The 27,066-nt window shown below is 51.0% G+C and overlaps 5 protein-coding genes across 5 annotated transcripts; 3 read left to right on the top strand and 2 right to left on the bottom strand.

The window, feature by feature from the left end:
• Window positions 1–281: 281 nt before the first annotated feature.
• LOC34619333 (RNA-binding protein 42) lies at window positions 282–3,407 on the top strand. The gene is made up of 8 exons (XM_022732629.2): window positions 282–519; window positions 805–875; window positions 1,441–1,592; window positions 1,828–1,955; window positions 2,351–2,462; window positions 2,777–2,810; window positions 3,032–3,119; window positions 3,238–3,407. The coding sequence occupies exons 1-8, from the start codon at window positions 282–284 to the stop codon at window positions 3,405–3,407; spliced, it is 993 nt and encodes a 330-aa protein (XP_022590965.2).
• Window positions 3,408–4,577: 1,170 nt separating this feature from the next.
• On the top strand, window positions 4,578–5,556 carry LOC113146802. The gene is made up of 6 exons (XM_026335221.1): window positions 4,578–4,710; window positions 4,783–4,907; window positions 4,959–5,086; window positions 5,149–5,310; window positions 5,368–5,408; window positions 5,471–5,556. The coding sequence occupies exons 1-6, from the start codon at window positions 4,578–4,580 to the stop codon at window positions 5,554–5,556; spliced, it is 675 nt and encodes a 224-aa protein (XP_026191006.1).
• A 142-nt stretch (window positions 5,557–5,698) lies between these two features.
• LOC34619334 lies at window positions 5,699–7,377 on the bottom strand. The gene is made up of 4 exons (XM_022732630.2): window positions 7,103–7,377; window positions 6,679–6,976; window positions 6,276–6,569; window positions 5,699–6,175 (listed from the first exon to the last, which is right to left on the bottom strand). The coding sequence occupies exons 1-4, from the start codon at window positions 7,375–7,377 to the stop codon at window positions 5,699–5,701; spliced, it is 1,344 nt and encodes a 447-aa protein (XP_022590966.2).
• A 2,089-nt stretch (window positions 7,378–9,466) lies between these two features.
• On the bottom strand, window positions 9,467–14,268 carry LOC34619335. Its single transcript, XM_026335220.1, has 5 exons — window positions 13,181–14,268; window positions 12,959–13,124; window positions 12,595–12,659; window positions 12,406–12,528; window positions 9,467–10,163 (listed from the first exon to the last, which is right to left on the bottom strand). The coding sequence occupies exons 1-5, from the start codon at window positions 14,266–14,268 to the stop codon at window positions 9,467–9,469; spliced, it is 2,139 nt and encodes a 712-aa protein (XP_026191005.1).
• A 2,074-nt stretch (window positions 14,269–16,342) lies between these two features.
• On the top strand, window positions 16,343–26,745 carry LOC34619336. The gene is made up of 15 exons (XM_026335219.1): window positions 16,343–18,572; window positions 18,702–19,103; window positions 19,253–19,390; window positions 19,771–19,928; window positions 20,211–20,279; window positions 20,754–20,931; window positions 21,208–21,327; window positions 22,509–22,714; window positions 23,186–23,445; window positions 24,000–24,127; window positions 24,476–24,636; window positions 24,709–24,855; window positions 25,017–25,221; window positions 25,676–26,016; window positions 26,212–26,745. Exons 1-15 carry the CDS (start codon window positions 16,343–16,345, stop codon window positions 26,743–26,745), a joined length of 5,277 nt encoding a protein of 1,758 aa, XP_026191004.1.
• The last annotated feature ends 321 nt before the right edge of the window (window positions 26,746–27,066 follow it).

Here is a 27,066-nt window from a genome sequence, read left to right as displayed (position 1 = left end):
TTTAGCTCAAAGATATTTCTCCAAAACTGCTTGGAGACTCCAGTCTCCCCTGTGCACGCCACGCGCAACCCTGCCCAAGATTCCCACGGGGCTGCCTGCTGATGGATTCACAGCAAAAGGCAGCACTGAAAATTGTTATTAGCACGAGTTCACTTGTTTGCAGCAGACAGTAGGCTACCTTGCTCCAACGCACGGGCTGCGCCTGCCTTCTTTTGAGCGAGATCCTTCCTTGTCACCCTTCGTCCGGTACCCGTTTCTCTATGCCTCTTTAAATCCAACGAATGCAGCCAGCACATCTAGTAGGGGCTCCTGGCGCAGCAGCAGCGGCAGCTGCCGCTGCTGCTGCTGCAGCAGCACCAGTTTTCCCACCGGGAGCTTTACCTGGTGTCTCGATGGCAGTCCCTGGTTTATCCCATCCGCTGCCCTCACAAGTTACGCAGGCTCCGCCTGGACTCCAGCAGCTACACCAAATGCAGCACATGCAGCACATGCAGCAAATGATGCATGCGGTGCAATATGGTAAGAATCCTATGTGCCTCCTCGGCAACCTGGTGCCCTCTCCCATCAACGCCCTGCTTCCAGTGCCTTCATTCGGCCTTGCCGTGGGCGGCTGCTGCCTTCCTGTGTTCTTCCGGTGTGTTTGTCGCTTTCTAGCACATATGCGTATTCTCGCATTTGCTGATAAGCAGTGAGCTTCTCATGACACTAGGGAAAGACCAGTCACCGTAGAGGGCGGTTCTTGTTTGTCTTCGAATGAACTCCTCGACTGCCTGTTTGTTTGCTGCCGTTCTGTATTTTCAGCAGCCATGCAAGTTCCTACGGCTGTGGTCACTCAGCCCGACAGCAGGCAGTTGCCTGTAGATCCGACGCACTGCGTACGTGTGCAATACTCCGATCGAATTTGTGTATGATGGGGAGGCTTGTTCCTCTGAGGCAGTGGTGTTTTACTCAAAGTTGCTTGCAGTGCTTTAGGAGAGCGAAAGTGAGGGCGTGTGGAGGGCACTCACTGCATGAGCTGGAACCTCCTCGTGCATTCGTGTGCTCTCAAGGAGGCAGCTGGGAATCTTTTTTCTAGGAGAGGCTCCTGTGGTGGAACATAATACTGTCGTTTTCTCTCTAGTCCGCTGCCTGGTGCTGGATTTGCTGCTGCGGGAAAGGCTGCTTTCATTTGCGTGCTAACGGTGTCGCTCGCTGCAACACGAAAAGAAGCAACAGCAGCAGCGTTGTCTTCTCGGGGCGATGGCTGGCTGCTGGAAGCTCCCACCTTGAGAGCTTCTTTCTTCTTGTTCTGTGACTTGTAGTCATTTTCCGCTCATTAGTCCAGGTAAAAGGGGCACTCCAGATAAGCCCTGCCAGTGTGTGGCGGCTGTCTACTGGCGCTGCTGGCTGCTGTTACTGCTTTGCGAATGTGACTTGCCGATGTGGAGTCTGCTCATGTAGGCCATGCAGAGTCTTACTCCTGAAGAGGCAGCCTCTCTAGGCGGCGTAATGGCTTCTGGAAAAACGGAAAAGAAGAAAGTGCACCTCAGGAAAGCCGCAGGGCTTATCTGGAGCGACCCCACCCTTGATCAGTGGGCTGAAAACGACTACAGGTAAAACGGCAATCAGAAAGAAGCTGGAGGGGGGAGCTTCCCGCAGCCAGCCACCGTTCCGAGGAGACAACACTGGTGACGCCTTTCTGTCGTGTTGAGCCTTGTACGGCCTCTCGTCCGTGACTGCGTATCCTGCCGTTTTCCTATCTGCGTTGCTGCTCACTGCTCATCGCAACACGCCTATCGCCCTCGGTGTATTGACTCACGCGGTTCGTTGCGCTGCATGCTGGCGCAGAGTCTTTTGTGGAGACCTCGGAAACGAAGTCACCGACGAGGTGTTAGCCGGAGCTTTCAGGAAGTACAAATCTTTCGACAAGGCGAGAGTCGTTCGAGACAAACGAACCGGGAAGACGAAGGGCTATGGTACTTGCAGATTGATGCCAAAACCCAAGATTTGTTTAGATACGCGCAGATATATATATATATATATATACATGTATACATGTACATTTACACAACAGCGCCGACAACAGCAACGATCCCTCGCTGTGTCTGGTAATGGAGCTGTTGCACTTCCACGCTTTTTGACGCCAGCAGAGGTATCGATGTGGCGTAAAATTTTCTAGCGAAAAGTTGGTGATTCGTGCAGATTTTATTAGTAGAGAGACCAGCAAATGAGTCACTTTTTCTCATGACCGATTACTGAAGGGAAAATATTGCTCTACAAGGGAACATAGTGCGCTGTTCTCAATGCGGGCTGCACTTTGCCAGTGCATGGAAGAGTCACCACAGGCAGGCTGTATTCTGGTCCTGTGCAGGCTTTGTATCCTTCACTGATCCGAATGACATGTTGAAGGCTATCAAGGAGATGAACTACAAATACGTTGGCAACAGGCCGATTCGCGTCCTTCGCAGCAAGTGGAAGGAAAGGTGAGGCGCTAGGCGTGACTGAAAACTGGTGACCTTTTCTCTGCTTATGAGAGCACTATAATATCCACTCAAAGCTGGCGGGAGTATCCATTTTAGAAGGAATTAATTGTGATTGGAGCCTCCTCACGGAAGCATACGAGCGTGTACCTTTACCTACACATGTCATAGAGTCGCCCTTGGTGCCGTGGGCACCCAACGCACACTTACATTGCGACAGCCCATGAAAATTACTGCTGCCTTGCGTAATTGCCATGTCCGTGCCAAATTACTGCCCTTTTGATGCGCCTTTTTTAGCTTCTCTGTGTTCTTTATAGGGAAATTGATTCTGAAAGGAACAAGCAGATTACGGTGAGTGCGCACTACCGTTTGTGTTCCTCCGTTGGATCTCTGTATGGTTCCGATGGCGAAGATTTCCGCAAAATCTAATTTTTATCGCTCAGCTTAGCAGTTCGCTGTGCAGTAAAGGCCGGAAAACATCTGTCTGACTGGAGTGCATCAATGTTTCATCAACACCAAGAATACTTGACAGCTAATGGGAAATTATGGGGTCGGTGCATTTGCTTCTTTAGGGCATTGTGAAGAAAGTAGAGAAGAACGATTCGAAAACCTTGAGGAAGTTTAAGAAGCTTGGAGTCAATATCAACGGAGGCAAAGCTGGTAAGACTCCACAGACGGAAAAGCTGGCTTCAGTCATTATGACACACTTCTGTTCTTCGCTGTCTCACGTAAAGTCTAATGATTTGATTTCCCGTATTTTGCGACTGCTGTTATACAGCAAGGAACTACGAAGTACTGGCTAGCCAGGCGCCGAAAATAAGGAGGAACTACGTCCCACCTGGAGCATACGGCCGCATGACCTACCAGTATATCAAGGGCGCTGCGCCAACACTTCCTGCTCCAGCTCCTGGAACAGGAGCTGCATCTCACTTGCTGGATGATATCTAGTTTAGTTGGATCCTTATCCTTTTTGTAGTGATAGAAAAGAGCCTTTCTTAGAAGAGAACTGCGAGTTTGGGTCCGGGACCGAGCGGTTTTGGCAGCCATTGCTTGCAGTGCTTTGAAAGAGAATCCGTCGATTTGCCCGCCGAATAAATTTCATGGGCGGAAAAGCAACAGAACTTAAATGCATATGACCTCTGGCAGTCCAGGGCCAGCACAGTTGTGGTATTCCATCCTTTCAGGTTTTCGTGGTTGGTGCAGCCATTCATAACGTACCAACGTCGGGAGTAGTTGAATCCATGATACACTTCAGAAAAGCTGACCAATGCACCCTCTGGTCTTCAAGAAGATGGTGCATCTGGGAAAGCTAAATATTTTATCTCGGTCCAGTTATTCAGTACGAAAGCGATTTTGCACCACGTGCTATGTGCTGTCCCGTCAGTCGTGTGCAAAGGTGGAATGAGTAGTGGGTGACTCCGTGAGTACTTTTTTGAACAGACGGTGGCAGTGGCTCTCTTCAGGGCTCCCCAGTGTGTCCAGCGAAGCTTCAGTGGCGCGATTTCTTGAAGAGCTCGTGTCGTTATCTGACGCAATTAGTAAGTATCCTGACAAACCGCATGCCATGATTCGGTATTATTGGAAACCGTGCTATTTTTTCCTGGCATCCTAGTTGCCAGGGGGACCCGTTAGAGGGTAGCAAGGTTGGGCTTTGTACGGAATGTTCGTATCTTCGTGGTCTACTTTCTTGACTAGCAGGTAGTGCCCATGTGATTATACCGACTTTAGTGGCAATTCAAAATAGGCGTATTGGCCTCTCAACGGTACAAAGAGTCTAGCTGTGACATTCTGCTGGTTTTCAATGGAGCATGCAACTACGAATGCAGGTTCCCAGACAGTCGCCTTAAGTAAGAGGCCCCGTTCCATAAATGGAAACGTCTAGATCTGGGGAGGGTTAGCGTTCACTACAAAACTCTTTTTCATGCTTCCTTCCATAGGGCCTCGATTTCAAGGATCCAAAAGTGAAGAGATGCACCGGCAGTGTTCGAGTGTCTGGACAGCGGCCTGGGCACTGCCAGCCTACACGGCATTGTGGCGTCAATTTTTTCACTGCGCGTGAATACGTATTTTTGAATGAAGGAGCGATTCATCCTTCTTTAACGCTTACAAAACTAGCACATGACGTCTGATGCTGTTCTGGCCCCCGAGGCTGGGGCAATCCAGCCTACCAACAAGATCGACGAGAAACTATTGAACATCTTGGTGAACGATCCGGCAACAGCGGCGGTTCTGGGTAGGCAGCTGACCATGAGTTAGTATGTTTCCAAGAGGGCATCAAGCACTACCGTCTTGTTAGGCCTTTCTTTTGCAACACCGAACGGAGGTCCTCAGGACGATGAGGCTCAGGAGGCTGCTCCTGCCGCTTGTGGTGACATTTTCTCTAGCTTTTCACGTCGGTACACCACTGTAGAAGAGGTTGACGATGCCATCTGCAAGAACCGTAGCCGAGTAGGGCAATTTTGCACTGCTTGCTCCCACGATATTTCAACGCTCTCACAGTTTATGACGGCCTTCGCAGTTGGTACCCTCACTGAGGTGTTCTTATTCTCCATGACAATTTCCCCATTCCACACGGCTGGGGTTGCGCGTGCCGTTGCCCAAACACTGACAAACGTCAGTAGCCTCTGGTAGGAAGCTCCTTCGTTGCTAAAACATCTTTAACAATTATAGTTGCCTTCGTTTCCGCCAGGAAATTTACCATCGTCCTTCGTGTGGTATACGTCGCTATCCTCTTTGCCTCGTCTTCAAGGGCATATTTTGCAAAGTCGGCAAGAAGCGATGATTGGCGCTCTGTATACAAGATCGCCCTTGCTGGAATGATGCTGGAGATGGTTTTCACCCTCCTTGTCAAGTAATTAAAAGTTTCTATGGTAGATTGTCACTCCACATGCTGAACCACTGAATTCAGGAGGCTCAATATAATAGCCTTCATAACCAGGGGGTTAATTGGTAGGCATTTTTCGTTTCAATACACGCTGCATTGAAGACAAGTGAAGTATGTGAAATTTCAGCTTTCTATGCGACGACCCTGGCTAGCATCGTCGCAGCAACCAGCAGTGAATACATGCCTGTTGCTTCGCTCACAACCGCGGTGTAAAGTCACAGCTCGCATTTTGTTCGCTCCGTATGCACTGCGTTGGATCGGGCACCTCGCGCAACACCCTTTCCAGCAGGATTTTCGTGAGATACCCTGGAGCGTGTAAATCAAAACATTGTCACAGCGACATAAGCCATGGGAATTACGACTTTTGTCCGACAGAAAAAAGGAAAGGGGAACCGCGTAGATTGGGAAAATGGGCCTGTTTCGTGTGATACAGGAGTAGCGATGCTACTGTAATGGGATGCAAAAGTTGCATGCTCTTATCAGGAGCCACATCTGCACCGAGTGAGAGAAACATATCCGGCTTGAATACGGACTTTGCTGAAGGCAGACACTTTGATGTCTGCTTTCCCAAAAGTGGCTTAACGTCCGAGGAGAAACCGCCAATATCTACCTTCTGTGTGGAAGCACCATCAATCATAGCATCTGCAATGCTTTGCAGGCTGGAGTCCAGTATTAGGCAGACTCCTTTTTTCTTTCCGCTACCTAGAATACCGGGAGTTTTTGCTGGGGTACCTTTTTCGTGTGGGATACAAACTGCCAGATCCTGCTCTTTGCAAAGTTGCACAAGTTCCGCGATGCTCCCGAAGCGGTATGGTAGCCAGAATAACGCACCCTAGAATCACCAAACACAGAAAACTGCCCATATGGATGGCACGCATCCACACAGAGCTTTCTTCATGCGTCACTAGATTACTGTTGACTGAATGACGCACCTGTGAGGCTCTTATAGCAAGTGGATTAAAGACATCTGGACACGAAGGCAAGATCCAAGCGCCTTGCCACTGCAGTGCTGCTGCAGTCCGCAACAAAGTGCCAGTAGCTCCTGAATCCGAAGAATCATGTGTTGGCGCAGAGACTGCTGGCAAATTATGGGGGCCGTTTTGCCCAATAGATGAGGGGAGGCGACCCAAACAAAGGAGTAGCCGAATGTTTCCAAAGTTATCGGCCGGTTCAGGCATTTGCATTTCAGCGATGCAGCCATCGTCATAGGAGTGGAAACCCGCTACCTGCGGAGATGCAGCAATCATCACAAGCCCTCTGCATGCACTACAAGCCTTTGAAGGAATGTCGCGAAATACCATAATCCAGCTCTTAGAACCAGGGTGGCGCACGTACCTTTCGCAGAATCCGGTTGCTGACATAATGTGTCTCAACGTGAAAGTTCAACGGTGAGCGGGTCCCTAAAAGGTCAGAGTGCCCGTCGGTTTTTGCAGCCGACTCGCTCTTGGATTCCTTCACAGGCTCGACGTCCTGTGTTGCATTTGCGAAACCGATGAACTTGCGAAATCCAGGCAAAGACGCCTGTAGTGCTGCTATGCTTTGACGCCGTAATGCCAAGCGTCTACAAGGAAAGGCATTAAGAAGCTCGCAAATAAGGCTTTTGCCCGTAACAATCACGCTCTGCCGCATGTTCCTGCACAAGCAGCAATTATGTTTTTTGTAGAAGTCCAAGTGCAAACAGAGTTTGTGCATGGAGAACAGAACACGCCCTAGGAATCTGCTACGCCAACGAACAGCTTGCGGTGCAGGTGCAACCTACCTGTATGAAGCGTTACCTGCCACCCTAAGTAGGTGTCTGACAAGAGGATCTTGCAGCCTTTTAACGTCTCTGCTGCGCTTTCCATCTCTGAGCTGGGCCTGCAACCGTCTCTCTAGCTTTGTTCGATGCTCCGCTGCGGCGTTCGTCGGTAAACCAGCATTTTCCCGCCCCACGCCTGGGTCCTGAGGGGCCTTCCCACTATTGCCGGAATTAGAGTAGGCTGGCGTGGAATCGTTGAATTGTAGAGGGACTGCCTCTTTACTAAAAGAGACCATCATGGGAGTAGGACGGTAGCATTGGAAAAACTTTTGCGCGAAGCGGGAGACAAATGCAAACTGGCATAATCCCTAGTGCTATCTAAAACAACACACGAACTACTAGTTAATAGTCGAAAGTTCAGTACAACACCCTCCATCCCGATACAAGAAAGGCAGCCATGGGGCCCCCGCGGATCCTCCAGCCATTAGGAGGCAAGGGTTATCTATCGAAGCACCCACTAATTGCAACATTACTTTTTAAAACAATAATAATTCGACTTTTTTCTGTGATCCTGTTACTGGGCCTGCTGTGTTTCATTGCGAAGCAAGCACAGTCGCTGGATACTTTCATACGTTGAGCTACACATACAAGGGGGCATACTCCGTTGAGTTTGTCTCGAGTTTTCTCCTTTTAACTCTAACTTGTGAACTTGTGTTTCATCAATTGGGGTCCGTCACATCCTGTCGCCTTCCTCTTTCTGTGATCAACGCTTGACGGACCTCGGTCTCAAATCGATGCCTCAAATAGGAAGAAGCTCTTGTGCTGGGTGCTGCACATCCTGTGCTGGTTTTGAATGATGCACGATAGCAAACCGCAGAAAAAACTCCTCACTGTTAATATGCCTGCGTCGTCGTTCTTTTGAACGTTGTTGTGTAAATCTTAATCATTGTTGGGAATTCGCTGACGTACCCAAACACGAATTTGTCCCCCAAATACACGGTGATAGCATAAGTCCAAGGGAGAGGTAAGCCAGAAGAGACACGGTTGAGATCCTTAAGCCCGCTAAGCTTAGTTCTTTCCGAATAAATGCTCACTTTCTTCCCTGTTCAAGTTCTGCCTACTAGCTTGCCTTCTAATTGCAGAATATTGCGGAGTTATTGCCCAATTCCTCTATTTGTACGTGCATAAGGGTAGTGATCCATATGGTTTGAAGTGCGACAGCATCCTCTGTATGTTTTATGTCATTACAAAGGGAAGTGGAATATTGCTTATGCGTTATCCGCAAGGAGCCTGTCTCCTTTCAGGCCGTCTGTGAAGCATGGTCGTGGCACTGCAGCCAGGGAATTGAAGTTCGAAATAATGCCTCCAGCTCCTTGCGGGACGAATCCTACGAGCATGATTGTGTGACATGTCTATATCTCAGTAGGGAGCGGATATACGCAACTGCAGGAACAACTATGATCTGTTGAAGTTCCTGCGCTAGCTCATTTGTGTTAGCAGAACGATATTCAGAGCAAGCACTTACGAAGGTATGTGTACTCCTGCTCATTTACCAATTATTAGGATAAGTTTGAACGGGGTAACCTACTGCCGCGCACAAGACACCTGCAATGGTCGAAGCTACAACTACTGCGTCTGAGGATTTCAGGCAGAGTCCCTTTGCTAAACTTACGTAGAGCACCCTCGGTGTGGCACTATGTTGCCTGGTTCGACTCCATCGGCACTTTTTATATTGTTCAGTCGGGGAGTATGATCAGTGACATCATGGGGGAGCAAAGCTTTTACACACATCAAAAAGTAAACAGTTATTGAGTTGAACGCAAAAAAAGGAGACCGCTGACAAAGGGTATATTGGAGCATCCCACTTTCTTTTGCTCTCATTTCATTTCTTAAATGTTGCAGAAAGAGCTTTCTAGTAGCAAGTCACAAGCTCTTCCACGTTGTTTGACGCTACTTTAATTACCTGCAGATTAGTCTTGTAGCGGAGTAGAGAATGAAACTGCCTTCGATAAGCGCTATTACGCGCTGTGAGTGGTCATGTGGCTTCCGATTTACCAATTATGGACAGCTTGTCGGTTTCGGCTTCCGCTTGCTGTTCAGCCAGCACAACAATTTCGAACATCATCTCTGCCAACGAAGAACACGTAGGTTCGCCAAAATGTAGCTTCATCAAAGCACGCTTATGCTTCTTCGAAAAGCAAATACTTGAGTGGACGTTGAGTTCCTGGAGATTTGATCCCCGAGAGATCCACGTTGCATGTGCATCACGGCCTAATTCCCCTTCCAATATGGCATGAACTGCCAGCACCAGCTCTGCTGGCTCACTAAGGAGCTTTATGTGCAGTTGAGAGCTGTTCATGTTGTCATGCATTTCGTAGTCTCTAGTCAGTGGTGACGATGCCCACCTCTTTGCATTCCGAAGTCGGTAGGTCTGGCAGAATTCGAAGGCGAAGCTGATGGCCGTTTCAGCGCTAAGACACCAAGAAACGCCAGTGATACCAGCATAATTTTGGATTGGTTGTTCGGAGCATTTATTATGGCCACTGCATCGCAAGGTAAGCCGCAGTCGCGTCTAGTTCTATCCTCCAGGCTTATTTCTGGTACGGTGGAGGGTTCATCACTTTCCTCTACCGCGAAACTGTCTAGCGCGGTGGTGCCGAAATTGTTTATCAGCTCGAACGATTCAGGATTCTCAAGCTTCGTGACCGTGTGGGAAGCTTCAGAGACCTCCAGCAATGGCTGAGGGCTCCCCTGGGGAACAGTGAATGACTCGCTTCTTGGCGTACCAGGCGTCAGTCCAATAGCCAAACCTGGAGGTGTGAAGTTGTAGTCCACAATGCTAGAGGCTCCATGTCTCGCATGGATGCCATAGTCGCGGCTTTTGCTCGAATCAGAGTTTGAGGAACTCGTCAAAGAAGTGAAGCTAGGCTGTGAAGGCGTGGGTGCAGCAGGGCGTATGCACCACAGCAACAGCAAAGATCCAATCAGCCCGGGGAAAAAGAAGACATTTTCGCTGATTGAAGCATGATGTGGAATACCAGCTAGGCGAATAACCCTGTCATCAAGGGACAACCATGAACAGCTCTCCAAATGCGTGCAAATCTCACTTAACAATAGATATGAGGAGTAGTCGAGTACGCTGACGCTAGCTGCTGAGGGAGAGAAAGGTAAACAGTGGGAGAAACACGTGGACGGAAGATTATGGTACGTAAACTTCCTGCGTTCCGCTGGGCAAGGCGCTGACGACGGAATCCCACGCCCGTAGCTAAGAAGGTGGCGCAATGTACGAATGGAAAACCCAAGATTACTGGATAGCCCCTAACTCTTGTTAATTCTTTTGGCAAGGATAAAATTGAAAAGCACAAAAATAGCCAGAAAATGATGCCTTGACGAAAGTGGTACGAAATGGAGGGTGGAAGCACCTCGTGCAGTATGCTGCTTCGTGTCCTTCGGTTCAAATTACAGCTTCTTTGTGAGTATATGAAGTAAAACAATATATAAGCTCAGAAAATTGCTTTATTTGCCCACAAAGCTCATCGTATTCCCCGGATAAGGGAAGAATTTGTGCATTATCATGAACCAATATCACCGATTGCCCCTACACTCGAGACACTGCTTGTGCTCCTTGCTTATCAGCAGGACTAAAGTATGGAAAGTACTGAAAGCGTCGTAATAGTGTTGATTCCACGTCTTAAAGCATTAATTGCAAATTCGTCTGGCCGATTAGTGCGCTTAACCCCTACTCATCGCAAATCGAGTGCTCCGCTCGTTCCTACCCATCGCTTGGTTTCGTGCAGAGCTCGAAAAAGTCGCGCGCCAGCAGGTGTCTTCGGGCTCTAAACTACAAGAGGCGCGTCATTTTTGCAAGCCTGTGGCAATAATCAAGATGTCATTTTCCAGGCGAAGGAGGCCCTCGCATTGTGTGTAAGCGGTGCTAGTTGTCCTGGGCAAGATGTGTATATGTAAATCTACAGACCATTATTCGAGTATAGGCAGTAACCGCAGCCAGTTGTAGGTTAATTGTGGGTCGGCGTATAATTAGAGGGCAAACACTGAATTAAGCCCTTTCTTACTACTTGCAAAAGCCAGGTACTTCTGGGCCGTGCAGCACGGCGTTCATCTCGCACTTCCCAGCACATCACAAGCAAGTGATTTGATGGAACAATGAGTTATGACTAACGCTTTTAAACACTGCTGGTTTATTAGATGAAACCGATCTAAAGTCTGTGTTTGGCCTCCTCCCCGAGTCAACTCCGAAAGATACATCCTGATAAATGATGACAAATTGTGCAACAGTTGCTCTCTCAAGAAATACCTCATGTCAATGCACTTATGCCTGATTCTTCTGATTTTGGTGTTTGAATAAATCAAAAGCGTAAATACGTTTTTAATGCAGTGGGTGGCGTGGCATGAAGTGTCCAGGCCCCCGTTGTGGGGTACTACACTGGTTGACAGTTGACACCAAATGAATACAACGAAAAGGCTAAAAACCTAAATGTTACCTACAATATTTTCTACTCCACAGTTGCCGAACCTCGGTAGCAGTGCGAAGAAGTGTTCACTAAATGCAAAACAGCATGAAAGTTCCCAGAGATTTGATTCCATTGTGCAACATTGATCGCCGTATGCTTCCATTGTGAGAATCTCTGCAGTTATTATGGCTAGCTAAGAAAATACTTTATAGCGAGATCTGCATTTTGCTTCAAAGGATCGATGATATTCATCTGTCCAGCTGGATAAATATCATGGATTCATTTCATCGCCCTGGCGCGGCTCATAAAGCTCGGGGAGGGAACCCGCATGAAGGGAAAAGTAGGAGAGCGTTCAGCCGATCATGAGAGCAACGGCACCCTTAGTAGGTCATGGGGAAACTTAAAGAGATATCGGCAGAGCAATAACAGACACAACTTCAGTTACAACACATTAAGAAATACTTCTGAAAGCAAGTTCATCCTGTGACCCTAGATGTAATTCGATTGATGAGGATCCATAACAATCCACGATTAGATTACTTTGAGTTTTGAATACTGAAGCATTCTGCTTAGAATGATTTTGCTTTAATTGTTGAAAATTTGTTTAAGTACTATGGGCTTTGTTATTGCAGTTTTTGAACAGAGTACTTTAGCCTTTCTCCAATAGACGTTTTTAGTTAAAATACTTTGATGTAAGCAATGCACAACTCAAACCAGCAACTTTTTGCTACAAACGCTGGAAGTGCAGAATCATTCTACTTCCACGCTTTGAAGGAATCAGAGGCTTCTTTCCTCCTTGTTTCAAGCCCCTTCGTTTTGAATCGCGTGTTTCGCAGTTATTTGCTTTCATGCTTGATAAGCAGCTGATGCTCGCACAGCCGGAGTTTTTTCGTGCGAGCAGTGGAGGCCAACGTGACGTCGTGCTGTTTTGTCAAGGCGTGGAATGCGCCAACCGTGCAGCTATCCCACAAATCTCTTTCTGGCAGCGGTATACCAATGAGCGGCAACAAAGGACAAACAGGTGTAGATCGAACGGAAGACATACGATTCTCTTTGATAAGCAGAGAGGCGCCCACAAGCAGCAAAGGGAAGTCAATGCTTTGCTGCCGCAAGACCTGTGCAAGCAGAAACATGCATTTGCGAATTTAAAATAAACGCATGCATGTTGAAGAACCTTTTCTTCTTCTTTCTTGTCGTGCCGCAAGCAAGACAGACGCTGGCTCGCCTTTCTTTTTGTTTGCTTCCTGTCGAGTGCGTCTGTTTTTTCTTCATCCTTTGTACGTCGATGGCTGGCCACGGTGGCGCTACTCGATACTTTGATCGACCCTCGCTACACGACATCAATTGAATTCAAAAACAGCATGAGCCTCAAAAACTCCTTGACACTGCGCCGATATATACTTACTAAGGCCTTCTCTGTGTGGGCATTCTCCGGGTGTGCTCTAACCGACTCCCTGGTTACTGCTTGGGCGTCCGCTTTGGATTTCTGCTGCGGGTGATTCCCCTTCTTATTTTTGTTGTGCAAAGCGTAAAGCGTGAGGGCCTTTTCAACTGCCAAGTCAGCAATTGAGCTACTCGTTCAACACACGTACAGTACACCCAAAGAGAAGCTCACTCACTCTCTTGCAGTTTCAAGGTGGTTTGGACGCCACAAGTTCTTTGGAAAGGCCTTGCCTTGACAGTTTCAGTCTTGACACCTGCTGCTTTGCTCTTGGGGCCGGGTTGGATGTGCGCTTCGAGGCAGCCAGCTATCTTCCTGGCGGCGCTAGTTGACAGAGGCTCCAGTGCCGGTTTCGCCGAGACAAGGAGCTTTTCGGACTGGTGAATTTCCCCCTTCAAGGCATCAGATGCCTGGCTAGAGTCGGGCAGAGAGCGGCTGATGTGGCAATCGTTGGGCACATACTGTGGGATCTGCGGAATGATTGCACTGCTCGCGTCTCCTGGCCTTGATTCTGTGGTATCCTCTGGAAGAGAAGCAGTTTTGGCATCCGTCAAAAGCGGAGCAGCAAGCGAAGATTGATGCGTTGTGCCCCGATCTCCACTGTTGCGTTTCTTGGTTGCCGGGAGAACGCATGCGCTTGCTGGAGGGCTGCTCGCAGCAGAGGTGCTGATGATGGTTCTCATAAGCATTTGTACATCGCGTTCAGAGAGACGGCGTAGCAATTGCTCCAGCGGAAGGTCTTCTAAGCATGTCGAAACGTCTGAAGGCATTGGAGAAAATTGCAGCCTTTGACAAGTTGCATGATTCCCACGGGTAGACTTCATCTCCCCCCCGTGGGGTTGTAAAGGGCCGGAGGTATTTGAATAGCCGGCGCATGGGAGGTCTGCGGGTTGGGAGTCGCATTGAGAGCCACTGTTGGAGGCGTAGCCGTTCAGGCGTAGTGTGTGCTGTGCCGCGATCACGCCTGTTGAAGAAGGTCTTATGCTATCAGGATTGCGAGGCGTGACTCGTTGTCTAGGGAGCTGATTGAACCTTTCAGCGTAGTCTGTGCTGCAGGCCGAGTGCGGATCCCAGGCAGCCTCCACCTCAGGAACCGCAGAAACTGCCATGGAAGGCATCAAAGCGCTTTGAAAATTTGCGCCATTCCCCACTGCTACATGCTCCAAAGGCAAAGCTGCCACAGATCCTTGAAGCTCGCCTTCGCTTCTGACGGGCATGCTTGTCCCCTCTTCCGCTGGCGCTTCTGGTTTCCATCCGCACCCATCGGATTCCATGTGCCGCCTTAGACTTTCCTTTTTCCGATATATTCTGTTGGACGCACAGTAAGTACCTGAAAAGGCCGTGCGGCACTCTTAATAGTTCACCACTGCAGGGTATGTTTGCTCACACTTTAGCCAAAACTTTCCTTTTACGCCAGGACGAGTGTCAATGTACTTTTGATATCTGCCCATCCAGAAGCATCTAGCATCGAACACTCGCAAGAATTCAAGCACTACGAGGCACCTACCGGTAATTTCCATGTTGAAAGACGCCCTCCAAGCGCATATAAGGCTGCAGCATTGTTGGTTTCTTTACCTGATTTCAGGTAGCGTGCCGGTGAGCGCTAGATGCTCGCTTGCTGCGATTTGTTTGGCGATTTCTTACTTTTGGAGGCTCGCAAGCACTAACTCTCTGAGTGGAGCTAATGGTTTCAGCCTGAGTCGAACAAGCCTGCGAAAACGTCTGGTAGACGGCAGCCTGAGGTACCACTGCCCTTTTCGGCGCCTTTATTTTGAAGTTTTCTTGTGACGGTAGATGATGCATGGGCCCGCCACCAGATCCATCAACGATAGCTGTGCGCGGCATAGTACAGCTCTCATGCCCCGGTACGGGCATAAACCAAGAATCTCGTTGGGAGTGCTGCGTAGGCTTTATGGCGCCGTAACTATTTGAAAGTGCACTCTGGAAGTATCCAGCTTGCGTAATGTCAGGCAGAATGTGACGCTGCTCGGCAGTGCACTGGGGCAAGACGCCCTGGGATGCAGGTTGCTGATGAACAGAATGTGTGTAACTGCTATGATCCTGAAAGGATCCCTGGCGGGGTGAACGGCCGTAGCCGCGGCCAGGGTAACAGGCTATCGGCGGCTGGCTACACTGCCAGTCTGTGTATGTCTGTCCAGAAAAACCGCTACTCCCGGCATAAGCGCACTGCTGGGTATGTCTGCCATCATAGCTAGGTTTTTCCGGTTGAAATACATTCAATTGGCTGGTCGCTTCATAATTTGCTTGAGAAGCGCCGCATCTTCTCGGTACCGACTCTGCTTCGTTCTTCTGACTACACATGGGTCCCCCCCATCGGTGATGTTGGGACCATATATTTTGGTTAATCTGTGGTTCCTAAAGCATGCATATGCACTGGAGCTTCCAAAATTGGTCCTATGCAGCAGCGTACCACAAAACTTGCGTTGTCTTCCTTGCACTCCCGTCCTTTACGGGCAGTCAACTGGGGCATTCCAATCGCAGATCTTTGTGAGAAAGCCATGTGAAGTTTCAGGTCATTCAGATTTCGTGGCATCATGGTAGTTAGGCAGCAGTTAGTGAATTATCGAGAGAAGCTACACTTATGCAGGAGCGAGCAGATATTATGAGGGTATTGGGCCTGCGTAGAGCCCTTTGCTCATGACCGGTGTGCAAGACACCAGAAACAAAGCGAGAGCCCCAGGCATGCTTTCTTCCGGAAGAGTGCCATTGCTTTTCATCTTAGTGTTGCTGATAATGAAAGAGTTAGCTTCATATCATACAGGAAGAAAACTTGTTCCCCTGGTCAGAATGTTGTTGCCCATCGCCCTAGAGAGCATTAGCGTATCCGCCTTGAGTTCCACAGTGGAAATTTGTCAATTATCAGGGTACTGGTCTATGATTTCAATTTTAGTTTACAGATAGCCCTTGAATTCAAGCGGTTATCGGATCTGCCCCCCCTTTACTAGAACAACCATGTATCATACAGCGCACAAAGCAGTGAAATATTCATTTTTAACAATTAAAACTGTAAACCCAGACCAGGTATGAATCCTAAGCGCTTGAACACTCACAAATGATCAACGCACTTGGTTCGTCGCCGGCAGAGCAGTCCCACGCCGATTTCCACCTGCTGTTCAGGAAAGCCCCATTTCCCCCATATAGTTCCAAAAACATCTCTCGATTGGATTATTTTACTGCTGGAGCAAGTTATGTCGTGAGGTGCTCCTTCAGAGAGGTTGGTGTTTTACCGGGGTCACATGGCGTGAATCCCTTCGCGTGGGGCCGCATATTGCGGTATCCTAGATTATAGCATTTTGCCCTTCACACATAATAGCGTTTTTAGACAAAATGGACGCCTCTTTACTTGATTGGTTGGAAAGCTTGCAGCTTTCCTGCCCAATCCTCTGCATAGAAAGAGACTTCGCATCGGGTTACCTGTTTGCGGAGATCCTGTGGCGTCTAGCCGTTTTCAAGGACATAAACACCTTCCAAAAATCGTCCGGAGAGGCATCACAAGTGCAAAATTTTATTGCCCTCAAACGAGAGCTAGGAAAGATTAGCATCAAACTCACCGCTGCACAAATGCACAGCATTGTACAGGGGAAACCAGGGGCGGCCTCCCGCCTTTTAAGACAGATAATGGAAGCCACAAATAAGCACACCAAGGGGCAGAAATTGAGCAACGCCTCTCAATCAGCTTCCTTGGGCTTAGGAAAAGCGGCTGGAAAACCGTCGGGTGACGATAAACAGAAAAGAAGCAAAGTGTCGTCAGGCACATCATCGGCTGCCCGGCTCCCAGCACCAGCTCCGCAGAGTGACACAGGGAACAGCAGTGTTGAGGGCTCTGAATGCCTCTCTCGTTCTCGTAGTGCAGCTAGTAAGCTAAAAGGTGGCGGCACAGGCGGCCCCTTAGCTCATTGTGCGGCCTCTGAGAGGGCAGAAGTGTTGGAAAGCATTGACAATTTTGAAATGATACTGCAGAGACAGGGAGTCCAAATAAACGAGACTGCTTTCGATAGTTCCAAAAGCATAGCTGCCTGTGGAGACGTTGAGCAGGCACTCCATCAGATGTACAGAAAGTTGCCATCACTCCAGAGTCAGCGAGAGTTCAACTCCCGTCTCATGACGCGCCTCCACAGCATACGCCAAGCCCAAGAGTCCTCATGCCATGAAAGATCGAGACTGAGACAGCGCCTGATGATAGAGCAGGCGCAAAGGTGCAGAGAATTACTAGATGCTCAGTTCACTGCCTCTGTAGCTGCTGGCACTCAAAAGCGCTCTGCTCAGAGCAGCGAGCTCGTTTCTGTGGTAACAAGAGCCAGAAAGTATGAGAGGGTGATTCGCTGTAACATAGAAGTAAACAAGAAGCTTTGGGATGAGCAAGAAAAGAAGAGACTAGCAGTGCAGCAGCGTCACTCCCAACTGACTGCAACCACGAGGCGTGTATTGACTGAAGCTGCGTTACAAGAGCAAGCCAGGATATGTCGTAGTGTTCATACTGTTCGCCGAGCGCTAAAGCGGTCTCGGTTAATTGGAGAATGCGAGGCCTTAGCGGAACAAATAGTGGATTTAGTGATAGAAGCCGGCAAATACAAAGAGAAATTTGACTGTCAAATAATTCCGCGGAGAGTCTGGCGCTCCTGGCTAACACGGTTCGTGCTTTCAGAGGATGCTACAGATTCAGTCACTTCAACAGAAATACAAGAAGGCTCTGCCCCCTCCTCCGGGATCATTTTGCACATCCCTGCCACTCCACCAGCTGTGTCCGTCTCCTTCTGGCGGCAGGATAGCCAGCCCGTGCCTCTCCCTGCTTCCCTTTTAAACGAATTTAGAGAGTACTTCCATGCTGAGGGTAGCTGGTCGACTAGCCAGGAGGATCTCTCGCTTCCTGAAGTCGCGTCGCTGCCTCGGTTGGGGGGCTTTCTAGCTTCGGTATTGAAGTCACAAGACCGTCCCGAGACCGCTGCAGCAGTTGAGGCTTCAGACACATCGCTAAAGACACTAGACAGAAGCTTAGAACGTGGCGGAAATTTCGGAGGGCTTGCGCATGGTGCTGCTGAAGCTGCCAATACGGTAGAAGGAAGCGTGCAGGAGCCGCAGTTGGAGCTCCTGGGGGAGATGGTGCGTTGTCTGCTTGAGCATACGGTACACGTTTCTCGACCTGCAAGGCTTCATGAGCCCCCAGGGGCCTTGTTGCGCATAATCATGACAGGGAAGCCAGGGAGTGGCACAGAGACTTTGGCTAACCAGCTAGCCACGCGATACAAGCTGAAAGTATTGACATTGGAGGGGATTGTTCAGGAGTTTTTGCAAGAAACTGCTTCGGCTGTAACAGAGCAGATGGGAGCCTGTTCCCTTGGTGAGAGAGCTAAAATTGGGGAGGATACTGATGAAAATGAGATCAAATCGGTTCTTGGGGCACCATCAACAGCAGCCCCATATGAGAGCGGTGCAAGTGTCTTGAAGGACTTGGGAGCGCAAGCAGTGCAGCAACTGATGAGAGGATGCCCTCTACCCGACGAGTTGGCAGTGCGGCTGATAGTTGCAAAGCTGCAAGAGCTGTTCCCAAAAGGAGGGAGTAATACTCCAGAAGAGCAGCTGCTGCGTCTGTGTGCGACTGACTTCGAAGACCCCAGCAGCAGCAACAGCAGCAGCAGCAGCAGCAGCGGCAGCGGCGGCGTCAATGGTGTCAAGGCTGTTTCTTCAGGCAAGAAGTCAAAGGGAAGTAAGGAATCTCCAGCGGAACGTGTAGGCCCCTCCAGGAAGAGTGGAGTGGGCAATGAGGGCCCCCTTTGCGGCTGGATTCTGCTGGGTTTCCCAACAACAGCGCTGCAGTACTCTATTCTGGAGGAACAGCTCTCTGGTTTTGTGGCGCTGGAGAGAAGGGCCCCTAAAAAGCTGGACGTTCTCAAGGGGGTCAGCGCACTGCTAGTTCAGATGCCGAAAGAAGAAGAAGTACAGCCGGTAAGGGTTTTGAAAGCCACAGAACTGCAGGCAGAAAAGGCCGGGGGGTCCATTAACTTCACCGGCACAAAACGAAGGGGCAAACGCCATGAGCACCCTTCCTATACTCGAGCCTCCGCAGTCGTAACGTCTGTCGATCTTAGGAGTTAACAGAGCATTAACTGCTGGAGTGCGCGGGTTATTGTGGGGCTGAGGGCGCACACATAGGAATTTGGAGTTTGTGATCGAGGGCTTAGGGCTTGGAAGAGGGTTGTGCGGATGCCCATTTTTTGCTGGATCTGCCAATGCAAGAAGTCATATTCAGAGGGATGGCAGCCGAGGAGGGTCCTGCGAATTGCAGCACAACGTTCCAAATAGTTGACGAGGCCGAAGTGGCGCATCGAGAGAAAGAAAAAGAAGACTCCGTGGTATCCAGTTCGACCACGTGCAATAGCGCCTCCCACGCTCTGGCCCCTACACCCTAGCAAGCTCGCTCCACCGCGTGTCGAGCGTGCCCCTGCCCTTGTGTGCTCATTCGGATGCACAAACCTTGTGCATCGCGCCTCCCTCCATCTCCTGAGCACCGCTTCTCTCCCTTGATGTTTCTTTGTATCTGATACACCCTCTACCTCTCTGGTGCAAAGTTAGCTGTTAACTACGCTTCATGCTGCTTCTCTCGATCTGTCACCTTTACGCGCCCGCTCACCGGCGTTTCTGCTGCTGTCTTTACTAATCCTGTGCTCAATGAATGCACTTCCTTTCCCCCTCCAACCTCACGCTTCCCCCCCTTCCTGCCTTCCCACAGCCACCTTGTCCCCCGTTTCCGCTTCCAGTCGTTGCCTATCCCCACTGGCTTACTGCGCATCTGCATCCCATGCACTCCCTCCGCTCTGCCGCTTCGCCCCTTCAGGTTTCCCTCCTGGACCTTGCATTCGCTTTTGAAACGCACCAAGGATTTGTTGAAGAGTTCGTCTCTTCATTTGGCACTCAGGTATGCGAACTTCAAACCCTTAGTTCCATGACCCGTCGACTCTCCCCCAATGCGCCGTTGTGTCTCCACATGGAAAAATCCCGCATCCTCCCATAGCCAGGGGCCCACTCCGCAAACCTGCGATGCTCTTCAGCAAAGTGCACGCCTTTATAGAGAGATTCAGTCATGGGGTTTGCTGCCGCGAAGGGTTGCGCTTTCAGTTTCCTGGTTGCTGGGCACCGTATTCCTCGGCAAACCTTTGTCCACAGCCAAACGGCTATGTTCATCTGGATGGTGCTGCAGGAAGGACCCAGGCTCCTCCGGATCACTTCCACCAGTGAAACAGAGGCCTTTGCTGCAGCGACACGAAGAGTAAGCACAAGCACTGGCCACAGCACACACCCACAGAACCCTCGTCGTGCCCCATGCTTCGCCGCACAGTGCACCCCGTAGAAAGCTAGTTAGGGGCCTACACAGCGCAGACAGCTTCTTCCCAGCGGGAAAACCTCCAGTGCAGTGGCGGAGGATCCCGTAAATTCATCTTCTCGCAGCACGCTCGAGGGGCATGAACGGGTCTAAAAGGGAATTACCACTAGGGCAAACGGGTAGGTAGGGGCCTCCATAGGGGTCTGCGGCTGAGTGTCCATCTGCGCCCTTTCTGCTCGGCGCTTGGACTCCTCCGCGATTCGGAAAAAGCCGCTCCTTGGCCCTTCACAAGCTGTGCAAACTAGGACTGTAGCCATGTGTGACTCTCGAGCAACGCTAGAAACTCCCTACACGTCACTCTGATGCCTGTGCAAGTTCCCGAGGCCGGGTTGCTCTATGGTTTCCTGGGTTTGCTGAAAGATCGAAGCACTGCTAGCGCTAAAGCTGAAAGCCCTCAAGGCGAATCAGCACGACGGCACCGCAGATGCAGTTGCTAACGCGGAGGCAGAACCGGGAGCAGTGGCAGCACACCCCGCGGCAACAACTGCAGAAAGTCTCCCCCAATCGCCTCCCTCGGCGCCCATAGGGACCTCGGCAGGTAAAGTTCAGCAGGCTTAGTACTTCCCAGGATTTAGGAACCAGACTTTAATGGTTAGGAAGCAGAGGTAGAGGAGGGCCACTGGTGACGCGCTCCCCAGCTGAGGGCAGCAGACGGTGGAGGCACTAGGAGATGCAGATGTACCAGAGAGGCGCATGGCTCTAGGGGATAACAGCTTTTGCAGCGCGATTAGCTTGACGAAGCGAAAAACAATGCTTTGAAGCATTCACCGTCGGAAGAGATTTCGTATGTCGCTCTGCCTTGGTGTCTTTACAGGGCAAGAAGAAATTGCAGCAGAAGAAGCACCAGAGGACGCGCACCCGCTGAGTCAAATAGACCCTACGGAAGATCTTGGGGAAAATATCCCGTCGGCTGCGTCAGCTGCAATGATTCGCGGTAAGAGGCCTCTGAAGGCGCTCTAGATGCTTGTCACCTGGCTATGTCTTAGCACAACAGAAGGAGAACACTAACGCCCCACGCGGTCAGAGAAAGGATACTCAAAGGCGGAAGGAAAATGACACGACGGCGGCGCTAGAACTGCGCTGCGTTTTCTAATTCTCCTTCTGAGCCCCTTTAGCCCGTAAAGCAGCGGTTCTAGGACCACCGCTTCCTTGCTTGCTTCATGGTGCCTCTGTGGACGGCTTGTTTGCGCGTCTTGCCCGCACTCTCCATAAAACACGCATGCGAGGCCAGCAACCACTTTCCGCGTTTGTTTTCTACGCCTCCAGGCAATATAACAAGTAGGCTTCGGGCCCTCGATGTGGAAACTCAGGCGTTTCTGTCTTCCCAGTGGCAAACTATTGCTGCGTCTTACATCCAGTCAATGACGCAGGCAAGGCAAACGCTAGACTCGGTTTGGGGGTGCTGCAGGGGTGCTCTCGGGGACTCCTGGCGTCTTACCTGTCTTTAAAATTTTCCCCTTAGCGCATGTTTGGCATGCGGAGGCGTGAGACGGCTTCTACTGTCTTTTTAGAGGCTTAATGCGTGGAGGAGCGCGTTCCCTTCTCGGCGGGTGTCGGGTGTGGCTGCTTCAGCAACTCGTCTCTGCGGGGGGCCCTTCGCTTGTCCCTCTTGCGCCTTGTGCTTATCTGTGCACCACTGGTGTATGAGGGCTTCTTTGTCTCTTGCTTTGTGCGTCATCGCGGCATTCGTGCAGGCCTTCCGCTGGACTCAGTTATTTGAGGATCATCTCCGAGCGTCTCAGGTGTCTCTGCAGCTGCACTTTGCATCTTTCCTCAATACAACCGACTGGGCAGGCGATGCGTTAGACCAGTATCTCCTGCAGTACTCCGAAACGTTGCATACTCTGGGCACGAGCATCCAACTTCAGCAAATCAAAGTAAGAAGGGGGGGCGCACCGTGCTGAGGATACTGCGGGTGTTCGTGCTGATGCCTGAGTCGCTGACACTCCATTCGGCGCTGTCACGGGCCGCCTGCCCCGTGCACTGCTTGGTGTGCGGCTGCTGCTTCTGCTGCTTAATTATCTGCGCGTGATTGCGCTGAAGACAGGCCCACCAGCTGGCGCGGAGCGTCCCTGTATGCCTGTATATGTATAAATGTGTGTTGCTAGTAGGAAGAGCTGCACCTTCGCGTGGACGACTTATGCGAAGGCCTCTGGCAGCGGGAAGAAAGTGAGCGGCAGAAAGGGTGCACGGAGAAAAGGCAGCTCATGGACGCCGGCTGGGCTGAAGCTTTTGGGGAGCTGCTGGCTGCGCAGCTCTCCAGAATCATCGAGATTGAAATTGCACGGTGGGCAGGGGGGCGCAGGCATGACCAGCCCAAGGTGGGAAAGCGGGAAAATTAGCAGCTCTCACTGATAGGGAGACAGCATCAAATGAAAGAGCTAAAAAATATACAGCGGTCCACATCTAAGAACAGAGAGAGGCATGTACAGAACAATCATTATGCAACCACAGAGGGGTCGAAGAGCACAAGAAGGATTGTTCTTCATCCTTGTCGGGTTTGCCTCAAGGTACTGGGCCCTCGACGAGTTTGTCACGGACTTTTTCTATTCCCTTATGGGGTTGCCGCTGCCTGATCGGCAGCAGCAGCATCAAACGGAGGCGGAGCCTTTGCTTTCTAGCCTCAAGGAAATCGCCATCAGTGATGTGCATGCAGCGCTGCCTGCAATCTGCGGCAAAGACCCCTTGGCAGCGCCTCCACCAAAGGCGTGGAAACAACACCCCTTTGAGGTACCTTATAGAGGAGGCACTTCTAGGCCTCTATTAGGCGCTCGTAAATCTTGCTACCACAGCTGAAGCTCAGCTTGTCAAGGTTTTGTTGTCGTATGCACTGGACTCGAGTTAGAATTCAAAGGCTGAGCTTTCCTATTGTTGTTGCCGCTTGCGGGTGTGGCTCCTCCTCTGGGTTGCTTCAGTCTTTGGAAGCCGCAGCCACGAAGGCGTTGCTTTCCCTAGAGATGTCTTCATCGCCGCCAGCGGCTGCTGCTCACCCAACAGATGAGAAAAAGAAGCAAAAGCCAAGAGAATCTAGTGGCTCAGGTGCAAACTTATAGCTCCACACAAGGAAGACCAGACATAAAGTATAAAGGGAAGAGGCAGATGCCCAATGCGCCATGCAATGAGACACGCCACGATGCAAGCAAGCCGCATGGCGGAAAACGACACGGACCTCCCTGATGTTCCCCAATCCATTTCACTTCCTAGTTTGCACATTAACTAATCCACGTGCATGCATGTTGGTGTGTGCTGGAAAATCGATGTCTTCGTCAGCCTCCGGAGCGCGTTGGCTAGCTGTTTTCTTGACAACGAATCTAGCTGGGTTTGGTTCCTAGCCAGCGAAGCCGCTGCCTTGCTGCCCTCTTCACGCCCTAAGGCTTTGCCACATTTACGGCACTTGTTGCATGCATCCTTGCTTGCAGCTGCTGCATCGCGCCGCCCAGAGGGGCCTTCTAGAACGGAAAGTTCTCAAGGCTTGAGCTTCGAGCATCAGGCACTGTCTCTACTTCGCGTTCAGCTGCAGCAGCAGCTCCTCTACCGCCTGAGAAAGAACTGTCTCTGGGGCGCTACTGTTTTGCTGCGTCTGGGTGCCTCTGTCACCGCCCTAAGCCTGCGGTTCGAGGAGTGGCTGGTAGCGCTCAGCCTCGCCCGACAGGAAGCTGTTGGCATCCTTTCTAACAAGTTGAAGGAGGCCATCGAAAACGAATCGCCAGTTAGCGAGGAGATTCGACTCAAAGGTCAGGCAACAAAAACGCCTGGGTCGGTGCCCCATTGCTCTTGTGCTTGACGATGCTGCTCTGTCCTCTGTAACTGCCTTTGGTATTCGCGTTTGTCTTTTCCCTTTTTCTGGGAATCCGCCTTGGCTGCTGCTTTCCCTCTGCCGCTTTTGAGCGTGCACTGCATGACTCCGCGCATTCATCGTAGTGTCTGCCGGGTCGGCTCTATGACACGAGCGCAAAGCGCAAGATCCTTTTGCCAGATATCGCTACCTACGCTACCTATTCACATCTAGAGGGGGAGATATAGTGTGTCAGAGAGAGAGAGAGACACAAGAGTTCCCTGTATTCTTGGGCGTGCATCCTTAGTCGCCCAAAGCCCTACCTCCCGTGGTGGTGTTTCCACAGCCTCCGAAGACAGCGAATACGCGAAATCGACAGTGCTGACAAAAAGCAGCACTCCCTCAAGAGCTCTGTCTGAGGCTGCAGGAGACCTAACGGGCCCTCTAGAATTCATAGGGTCGCCGACTGTAAGGGAGCTGCAGGGCGGTTTGTTGACGTGTTTCTGAACATGCGTTGCAGGCGTGCAGCTCTTTATGAAGCGCGTCGAATGTACAACCCAGTCAGAGGGCTCCTCCAGTAGACGCGCCTCCAGGGTAACGTGCAGTTCAGCAGCTTCTTCAGCAGCCGTAACAGCTGTACGGCTTCCAGCAGCAGCGTCACCAGGAGTGGATGCCAATGCTGCCCTGGTACGGCAGCTCATCAGCGACTGCCACAGCGCCAGCGCGGGGAGACTCCTCATGCCGACGATCTGTCTTGAGGTGAGTTGCAAACTTCCTAGAGCCTCTAGCCGGATTGCTAAAAAGGCGTCCTCAAGCATCACGCTTTCTTAAGCACGCACGGCTTCTAGCGCGTCGTTCTCGCAGGAGGTGTTACGGGGCCGCCTTCTGGCTCCCAAGCAGTTTGGTGGGAGCAATTCGCCTCAGAAAAGCTCCCAGTTTCTGCCTCCCCTGCGACTGCCTGGAGGCTCTGTGGATTGTGTGGAGTTTCTTTTTGCTCTGGCCCTTGGAGGAGTCCGGCGGCCAAACGAGGAACAGATCCGACAAGTATCAAAGGTTTAGTGCTTTGATTTTGCTGATACTAAGGGTGCTGCTGTTGCTAACGCTTCTGCGCTCGCTAGTGCTCTTCTATCGCTACGTCATTCTGCGTAGTGCTCGGGCGGTTGCTGCTGCCACTGGCCCTAGGGAAGCGCAACTTCCGTCCATCGAAAAAAGCGCCTCCTCGAAGGCACCCACAAAGAGTAGTCTCTTCTTGAAGTTTCGCATATGTATATATATATATATATACCGGACTGACTTGTTGCTGGCATCGTCTCTGCTGGCTTTGCATCTCCTGTCTCGAGGGGTATAATCTGGCCGCTTCACTGCTGCTCCTTCTTGTGAATGCAGATGAAGCGAGCCGCTGCACTGCAGCCCGATCACCTGCAGACGTCTTCGAAATGCCTCTTGGACCTTCGCGTCACAGCCGAGGAATTCGCGCAAATATGCAATGGCAACTGGCTCCCCGCAGCGGCCTCTACTGTAGATTTCCCACCTTTACAACTCCAGAGGCAGCCTGACCAACAGCACCACCCACACTCGCACCAGCAAGACTTGCAGCAACAAGACCTGCGACAGCGAGAGCTCAAGCTGCTGCCTCGGCTCCTCTTTGACATCGTAGCTGCTTTTGATGCTGCAGTGCCCTCTTCACAGCAGCAGCAGCAAACGCTAAAGGAACTCGTACTGTGGCAATGCACAGAAACGCCGAATCCAGCAAGGGCACCACCAGAAGATGCAGGTCATTCTTTTCTCGAGACGACGCAACTGCTACAAGAAAGCGACAGTGTCGAGCAGGATGAAGAACGCCTACAGGTAAGAGTCCGTAAGCCCTTAATCCCGAAAAGAAGGGCCGCCCGTCTCTACGGCACATGGCAGCGCCCCCCTCATACTCTCTCCGTCCTGGTTACTCGTGTGTATGTGTATGTATGTGTGTGTATGTATGTGTGTGTGTGTTTGTATGTGTGTGTGTGTTTGTGGATGTGTGTGTGCATGTGTGTCCGTGTGGAGCGAGTCTGGCTGCAGCCTCGTGTAGCTTTGCGGAAGCTGTTAGGCTATCTCTGTCTCTCCAGCGAGCCAAGCAAAGCCATAAGAAAGCTGCTGCTGTGCCTCGCTCGAGACGTGTGTGACAGCAGCGTCAAGCGTACAGCGGGAGGCTCTGAGGAGGAGGGCCTGAAGGATCCTTGGGCTCCCTTAGAAGAGGTGTTTGCCCTCTGTTGTGGCCTAGGGTTTAGAGGGGCCCCCTGGGGGCCTCCGCCCGTTACGCTGCTGCCCTTTGCTGATTTCGTGACAGCAGCTACAGCCGAGCAGTTGCTGTTGCCGCAACAGCAGACACCTGCCTCGGCGTCAGGCACCCTCCAGAGTGACGAGTGCCCCCCCCGTCCCCAACACCACAGAGTGCTGTTGTTAGAACCCTTCTTGAAGAGCCGCCTCTTCCGGCGGGTTGTACGAGCGTGCGGCGGGGTGTACGTAGACTCGGGCCTAGACCGCTTCGTCTCATCTCTGGCAGCCATCGGAGAAGCTGCAGTCCTTCCCCACATGTAAGGAGGAGGTATTCGCATCTACATCCGCCCTCCACAAGTGTCTAGCTATGGACCCTGTGCATCCATGCCCACCGCCACCCCGCATCTCGAGAGCTTCCGCTCAGGAGATCAAGAGCAGGAGCAAGGACTAGCCAAGAGCAGGAGCAAGGACTAGCCAAGAGCAGGAGCAAGAACTAGCCAAGAGCAGGAGCAAGAACTAGCCAAGAGCAGGAGCAAGGACTAGCCAAGAGCAGGAGCAAGGACTAGCCAAGAGCAGGAGCAAGGACTAGCCAAGAGCAGGAGCAAGGACTAGCCAAGAGCAGGAGCAAGAACTAGCCAAGAG

Source organism: Cyclospora cayetanensis, unplaced genomic scaffold, assembly GCF_002999335.1.
Source record: "Cyclospora cayetanensis isolate NF1_C8 unplaced genomic scaffold, CcayRef3 CcayRef3_contig_62, whole genome shotgun sequence".
Taxonomy (NCBI): domain Eukaryota; phylum Apicomplexa; class Conoidasida; order Eucoccidiorida; family Eimeriidae; genus Cyclospora; species Cyclospora cayetanensis.
This window is presented reverse-complemented; position numbering and strand designations above follow the sequence as displayed.